Source organism: Lagopus muta, chromosome Z, assembly GCF_023343835.1.
Source record: "Lagopus muta isolate bLagMut1 chromosome Z, bLagMut1 primary, whole genome shotgun sequence".
NCBI classification, from domain to species: domain Eukaryota; kingdom Metazoa; phylum Chordata; class Aves; order Galliformes; family Phasianidae; genus Lagopus; species Lagopus muta.
Window position 1 is genome coordinate 46,364,759 of NC_064472.1, and position 7,341 is coordinate 46,372,099.

The 7,341-nt window shown below is 34.0% G+C and overlaps 1 protein-coding gene across 11 annotated transcripts in view; it reads left to right on the forward strand.

Moving 5' to 3' along the window:
* Positions 1–6,517, forward strand: part of PPIP5K2 (diphosphoinositol pentakisphosphate kinase 2) — a 49,759-nt gene extending 43,242 nt beyond the window's left edge. For 9 of the 11 annotated variants that reach the window (XM_048932275.1, XM_048932274.1, XM_048932273.1 and 6 more), the window contains 3 exons: positions 2,684–2,815; positions 4,403–4,531; positions 5,937–6,517. In XM_048932275.1, coding sequence (XP_048788232.1) covers positions 2,684–2,815; positions 4,403–4,531; positions 5,937–6,046 — 371 coding nt within the window. In that variant the 3' untranslated portion in view covers positions 6,047–6,517. Of the gene's footprint in view, positions 1–2,683; positions 2,816–4,402; positions 4,532–5,936 lie in introns of those variants that run through there. The other 2 variants (XR_007374042.1, XR_007374043.1) reach the window with 2 other exon arrangements.
* The last annotated feature ends 824 nt before the right edge of the window (positions 6,518–7,341 follow it).

Sequence of the window (7,341 nt, forward strand, 5' to 3'; positions counted from 1 at the left end):
TGCTTATTGAAGAAAAACTGGTATACTAGGAAAAATAGGAACCCATTATTTATCTTTAGAATCAAGTAATATTTCCAAAACGTACAGGGTCAGAAAGGGCTGCATTTGAATATATCAATCTAATAATTGGTTACTTTCTGTTCCATTTAGCGCTCTCTTTTTGTGACTGCATTCTTTAAAAATAGATCTAAATTTCTTTTAATGAATGCATTGATTGTTCTGATTCATTTAATACAGATGTTTTCCCACACATCTTTTACAAGACTAATGCATGCTCCATGAGCTCCTATAGTATCTGAATACATTGCAGATTTCTGAGTTCTCTACTAACATAAGGACATATTGGTGTTGTTTTGTCTGTCCTATGGACTGTCATTTTTATTCTCTTTGTCCCTTTCACTCTTTTTTCTTACTTTTATGTTGTTATCACACCCTTTAACTCATATCAGACTCCTCCCTCTCCCACCATCTTTAGTTCAAGGAACATGGTGAAACAAGTATCTTCTGCCAGTGCTTTACCTTATTTTCTGGGCCTCTGTGCAGAACACCCACACCTCTTTAGGTGCTGGTCCATTTCCTCTGTGGAATTTCTAGGCTCCAGTGGTATGTCTCTACAGGTTTTAAATGTAAGGCAGCAGGGTGGCTTTTTGAGATGCCGCGTAACCCTTTCATTGTCTTGCATTTTGATGGGGATGATGTTTTATGAGTAGACAAAACTCAAAAGTTGTTAGCTTATAGGATATTGCTTTTTGAAGGGGTACTGTCAGGCTTCTTTATCTTTAAAATTCAAACTTGTTTGTCACAAAATTATATTAAAAAGAGGTTTCATAATTTATAAAATATTCAAATAAAACACTGCAGAAAAATTTCCAAGATGTTTTTTAAGTCGTATCAGCTGTGAAGATATTGCAGCAACATGCTGGTATATGGCTATCAGCAGAATTGTCAAAACTGAATAAAAAGTTATGAAGGGGCAAATTCCTGAAAGAAAAATGTTTTTTTTTCTCTTTGTGTAGACTGTGAGTGCACTTGAAATTCATTTATGGTTTTCTATAACACTGCACTGTCACAGTAATAATTATTAAAAAGTTAGCCTGACATTGTCCCACTACTTTCACTGCAAAATTAAAAAAAAAAAATCATTCAAATGATTGCACGACTGTGATTTTTCTCTCAGTGTAAAGAGAGAAGTCTTAACCTTACTGTAATGCAAAGAAAGGGTTTGCGCTTTGCATGCACGCGTAGTTACTTAAGATATTAACATGTATGCCAAACATATTTTAGTGCTTACACTGAAACTTAAGTCGTTGAGTTTACATGAAAATAGAAACAAAATATGTGGAGGTGTTTCTTTTGTACTTGAAAACAAAGTTTCCATGAAATGCATAATTTTATTTGTAGTATAAATGAAGCCGACATAAGTATGTGTTGATTGATTAGATATTTAGAGTGACTGTCCCTCCAGCTTTATGGCCAAGGTGGATTCAAATATAAATATAGGCATTTTCAGGATGAAATTCTTCTTCTTTGTGCAAAGCACTGAATGAGTTTATGGGAAACACTGGATAACAGAGGAATATTGATGCTTATTTGTCTGGGGGGAGGGAACAGTTCATAGTCATAACACTATTGCTAATAAATGTACCTTGAACTGAAACTCTAAACATTATTTCATTCACTATTGTTTCTTCATTTAAATATATCTTTTTAAGTGTAGCAACTGTAAATTTACAGTATTTAATTTCAAAGTTGTAACGTTATAGCTGTATGTTGAAAATACTAATGGATGTATTTTCTGCTTTTGAAATGCAATTGAATGAAGAGCTGTTCATTGAGTTACCAAGTATGCAGTAGTTTACAGAGCTGCAGGGTGGGTTGTTTTTTTCCCAAGATGTGTTTAAGTACTTGTCCTTACGTTAGTAATAGGAATATACATGGTTGCCTTATACTAATATAGAAAAACAAAGTCTAAAGAATTTTTAGATTTTGGTTTGGAAATACGTACCTGGACCAATGTATGAAACTTCTGGTATTTTAAGTAAGGTTTTAAAATGCCAAAAGGTAGGTGTAAAACTGTCTTACAAAGTTGAAACTCATTAACAAAAGGCAGAAAAGTGCAGATAGTGGTTTTCCTTTGATACATAAGGCTACAGTTTGTTTTCACAGAATAATGAAGGTGATAGAATTTGAATTCTGAAAATATATTTCTTCCCAGAAGCGGTAGCATTTGTAGTTCTTATTTTGGCTAACTGTTTACAACATAGCTGTCTTATTGCACTTACATGAATTAGTCACCTACTTGTTGTTCTGTGAGGAATGTGAATGAGTAGGAGAAATACTGCTATACCTGACTGTTTGTTGTTTTGTTTTGTTTTGTTTTGTTTTGTTTTGTTTTTAACTACATTTGTCTTAGAGGAAGATTATCTTTCATTTAGAAGAGTACAACTGTAAAGTTTGCAGACTTGCACATGGGCTTTATATCCCATGATATGCTGTATGGTACCTTGAGTTTTGTATATCCTGGAAATTGGCACATCTTGTTCCAACTCCTGTAATATTTAATATGATTTCAACAGTACTATGTCTGCATGTGCTTTGTCATGGATTAATTCTTGCTGATGCAATAGCTTAAATCCTGTCCTAAGTCTGGAAATCTCTTTTTTTATTATTATTTTTGTTACAGGTTTTGAACTATATTCCATGGTGCCTTCTATTTGCCCTTTGGAAACTCTTCACAACTCCCTGTCTTTGAAGCAAGTGGATGAATTTCTTGCCTCTGTTGCTGCTCCATCAAAGGAAAACCTACAGGAGACATGTACTGATTTGAGTTTGTAATTATGCTCACATTAAATTGTTAGATGTTGTCTAGTGAATCTGTCTAGTATTCTACAGCTAATGAGCAAACTAAGAATTTTGCTTTAAAAGGGGAAAAAAAAAAACAATGATACTGCAAAAGTTTAAAGTTACAGTGTATCTCACTGTATAGACACTGTTATTATCCAATGAATTAATGCTTCTGTTGACTGGTATAGTAGATCAGGGACTTTGCAAAATCATAATTCATTTATTTTCTCACATTAAGAACTTGTCTGAGCTGTCCACGTTGTTAGTTGAATGATAAGGAATCCTTTCTAGTGAGCACGCAGTATATCTGCCTTTGTATTGTATCGTTCTACCAGAGTAACCTCAGGAGATTAGTTGCCTTTCATTTCTTAAAAATGTATCATTCTCTATTTATTTCAGTAATACTTAATGTTTAGCGTGTCGAGTGCTTTGCCATTCCCTATTTATTTCAGTACTACTTAGTGTTTAACCTATGGAGTGCTTTGCCATTACTCCGTGTTTTTTTTTTAATGATTTGTGCAGTATGTTTAATGCTGAAGTGGTCTTGAAGCTAAATGAAAACTGAGTTTTCTGTGTGTGTGTGTCTCTGGGAAGATGGTTTCCCATTTGCAAATCTACTGCTGTTTCTTCAGAAGCAGTTTCAGTTGGGTCCAGTTGACCACTTGTTAGCACAGTTATAATTTGTATGTCAGCTGAGTGAAAAACAATCTTGAGGAAATGCTTACAAACTCATGCTTTGATGAGGAAAAACTTGTACTTGCTGATGAGAAAATTTGTTACATGGGTGCTAGGATTTTTCCTTTTTTTACTATTGCTTTAGGTTTATACACTCCATATTTGAATCAGTAACTAATTTGATAGCGTGGGGCTCCTATATGTAGGAGAGGAGATCAATTAAGAAAGCTGGTTTTACTGGAAGAGTTCTCAGTAGGTCATAAGAATGTCAAAGTTCTCAGCTATTTAAAATGCCTTGTTACGCTGGTTGGGAAGACAGTGTTACTTCAGTAGCAGTTCAAGTTTTCACAGTACACAAGGCGTGACAGTATTATTAAAATATTCTCTGGTGGTCTGGTTATCACCAGATGGAAATCTGACCTGACAGAATTGAGGGCATATGTGCTTTGTTCCCCCTCTGCTTTCTTACAATGCATGCAGTTGTTTGGAGAGTAATGTACTGTACACACATCTCATTCACTTTCTGCATTAAATATGCATTCCAGTGCAATCTTCATCACCTGTGGGAAGTAGCATTAATGCTATTGCCAGTTTTCTGTCAAGGCAGTAATTCCTGAAACGTGGATTAGTGGCAGCATGAAGTTATATCACTTTCCAAACTAAATTTTTAAAGATTTTTTTAACTGGCAATGCAGTAATCAAAAATCTGTAGTTGAGTTGCTTGTTGTATAACAGTGGCTTTTATGGAACGTGACAGACAACAGATAATATCAGACAGACAACAGTTTTGTAGTACAATTGTTTGCATTTTTTGAAGCTGAGTGTTTTTACTGTTTTTTTTGTTTGTTTGTTTTTTGGGTTTTTTTTTTTTTTTGCCTTTCAGCTTCTCCAACTTACATGAGTCCACTGTCAGGAAGAAAAATTTCATTGAATACATACACCCCTGCAAAAATCCAGCCAACACCACTTGAAACTTTGCCAGAAAAGCCAGCAATAGAGAAACCAGCTTCATGTAAGTAACTTCTGTGAGGGGCAAAATTGTAAAATTTCACTGAATTATTTCCAGCAGTATTTTCATTTGGTTCGTTGGTTTTCTTACATATCATGTTGTTTCTGAGGACGGCTATTTCTTAACATTCCTTGTCTGTGAGGTCATTTTATGGGACAATTTGAATTCAGTGCTGTTGCACAAATAGTTTTAATAATGAAACTGAACTAGTCATTATTTTCCCTTTTTCTCTGAGATGTTGGAAAGGATTTCTGTGGCATCAAAATTGATAGTTTTTCATTTTGAAGTGTGACAGTAATATCTGGCTATCCCCAGGAGAGACAAGCAAAGGAAAATTGTTTAAATGCTAGAATTTCTAACATGAAGTATAGTAATGGTCCAGCAAAAAAAGTTGACTGTTTCTACCTGAAGATCTCCTTTTGACAAATCTGAAGAAGGAAGAAAAATGAAGAATAATTCAGACACTGTTGCTGTGTGCGTGAATTTTGATCACTTAAAGAAAAACTTCCACACAAAGCTTGTAGAAGCAGAAATTTTATATACATGTACACAAGATCAAAGGAAAATAACATTTTTAATGCTTTTTTAAATAACATTATCTTGCCACATGCAATATATTCTTTCCTTGGTAATTAAAATCACACACATGAACACGGTAAAAAGCTTTCTTTTTTTAAGTGTTGGGTTTTAGAGTTTTTAACTGAGCTCAGCTGCTCATTTGCATACAGACCAAAAGCTGCAAAAATACTTGCAAAAAAAGAAAAAAAAAATACTTTTTTACCCTTTTTGACCTAAGCTGAAAATGTTACCACGATGGATTTTTCTTTGAGTTATTCAATTTGTGGATACAATTTGTTTGCAGTATCTCAGGCTTTGCATAGTAGCTGGGACCTAATGGTCCTTTTCCTGAAAAACAGTTTTAGAGCCAAAGTCATTTCATATATTTGCTTTACAAGTGCATTTTGTGATATATATTTTATACTGAAAATGTTTTTGTTTTTTTTTTTCTTAATATTAGTCCTTTTACATATATTAAGAGGTCTTCAAAATTGAAAATTACAATACAAAAGTAGTTTATTTAAACAAGTGGAAGATAGTACATAAAAGATTTTCTGAAAGATGCTCTCTGAAAAGGTGTAAATGCATCACCTGAGAACTTCAAGGCCTTTGTGAGAAAGCTCACCTTCCTGTGATGGTATATGAGGCAAGAATGTTTTGTTGGAAATGTGAGATGCTGAGATCAACTGCAATTCCTTTGCTTCTTTCTGTATCTCATTGCCACTGTCAAAGCAGTATGCTATTTCTTATGAAATAACAACACTTCCCTCACATTTTTCTTGCTTCTGATATTTTAGCATGCATATTCTTAAATATAAAACCTAATAATTTATTTTCTTTATCTGTACAGCTTCCAGTGAATCTTCTGTGTGTGTACCTGATGTTAAGCTATCTGTTGAAGAAGCCTCACTAGGTGAAGAACTTAGTAGTGACACTCTTTCTGAGAATAAGTGCATTTGATCAGAAAAAACTGGAAAGAACTTCTTAAACGATTTCTTAGTGCTCATTCAAATAAATAATTGATCACGCAAAAGCCATTCATGCCTGCAGTTTATAGTGCATTTAAGAACCTTCTGTTTAAACAAGATTGATTAATGTGCATTGTACATACGTTTGTCAAATGTCTTTTCTCATTTTCTACATATTTCAGGAAATCCATTTATTTATCAGTTTGAACTGCACACCTATAAAGAAAAAGCTGCACATGAACCTTTTCGTTGTCTTCAGATATTGACTGTAAACTTGTTCAAAAGTAGTACGTGTTACAGAGGCTCTGCTGATGTCACTGTAATGAAGTATTGTCCGTTGTCGTTATGAACTTCTATTTTCAGGAGTTTATAATTTGCCCGCAAGTTTCTTTTGTGGGCTGAAATGTAACACACATCTTGGCTGAAAGCTTTTTTCTTTTTTCTTTTTTCTTTTTTTTTTTTTAAGTTAACTACGTATCCAAAGAAATCTCTTTTGGCTGTTTTTAAAAGATAAGCAGGTGATTTCTGCATTTGAACAATTTTATATCGTATATGCTGCAATAAGTAGGCATGATGGAGTGAGTCAATGTACTTCTACTTTTGAGTCTCCTTATTTTTAATTTCTGTTTACATCAGACCTGTAACATTCAAAGTACCTTCTCTTTTGTTGTGTAGTATACATGCTTGTATACGGGTACCTGTATATCATGCAGCAGATAAAACTGTCTTTTATATGTTTTTATCAAAAGAAATCTTTTGTTTACCAAAAGGACAGCTTTATTTGCTTTGCCATATGTTTCTACAAAAAGATGATGTTAAAAAGCAGGGTTTATAAAAAAGAGAAAAGGTTACAGCTGGTCTTCTAGTCAGTTTACCCTAAAAATTGTAAATATTCTGTCTATACTGTATTCCCATCCCTTCAAAGTAAAGAGAGAGTGTGATCTGCCAGGACTCAGTTGCTGATGTTGCAAAATACTCAGGCTTGAGCATGGCATGGGGATTTCCATAACCCTGTCCTTCCAATCTAGGGGATAGACAGCAGCTCTTATTAATGGACATTAATTATTTTGTAAGATCTGTGAGAAGCATTACCATATCAGTGGAACCTCGAGTTACTGGATTATATACAGTAATCATCCAGACTCAGCAGTTCTGTCATTTTCTGTGGCATGACAAACCATTGATGATTACACTTATTCCAAATGTATGAAAACAGTGTCCACTTGTTTCAGTTCAAGTGGAAGACATTTATTACTGACTTAATAAGCTATAAGTTAAAGTTTCGTG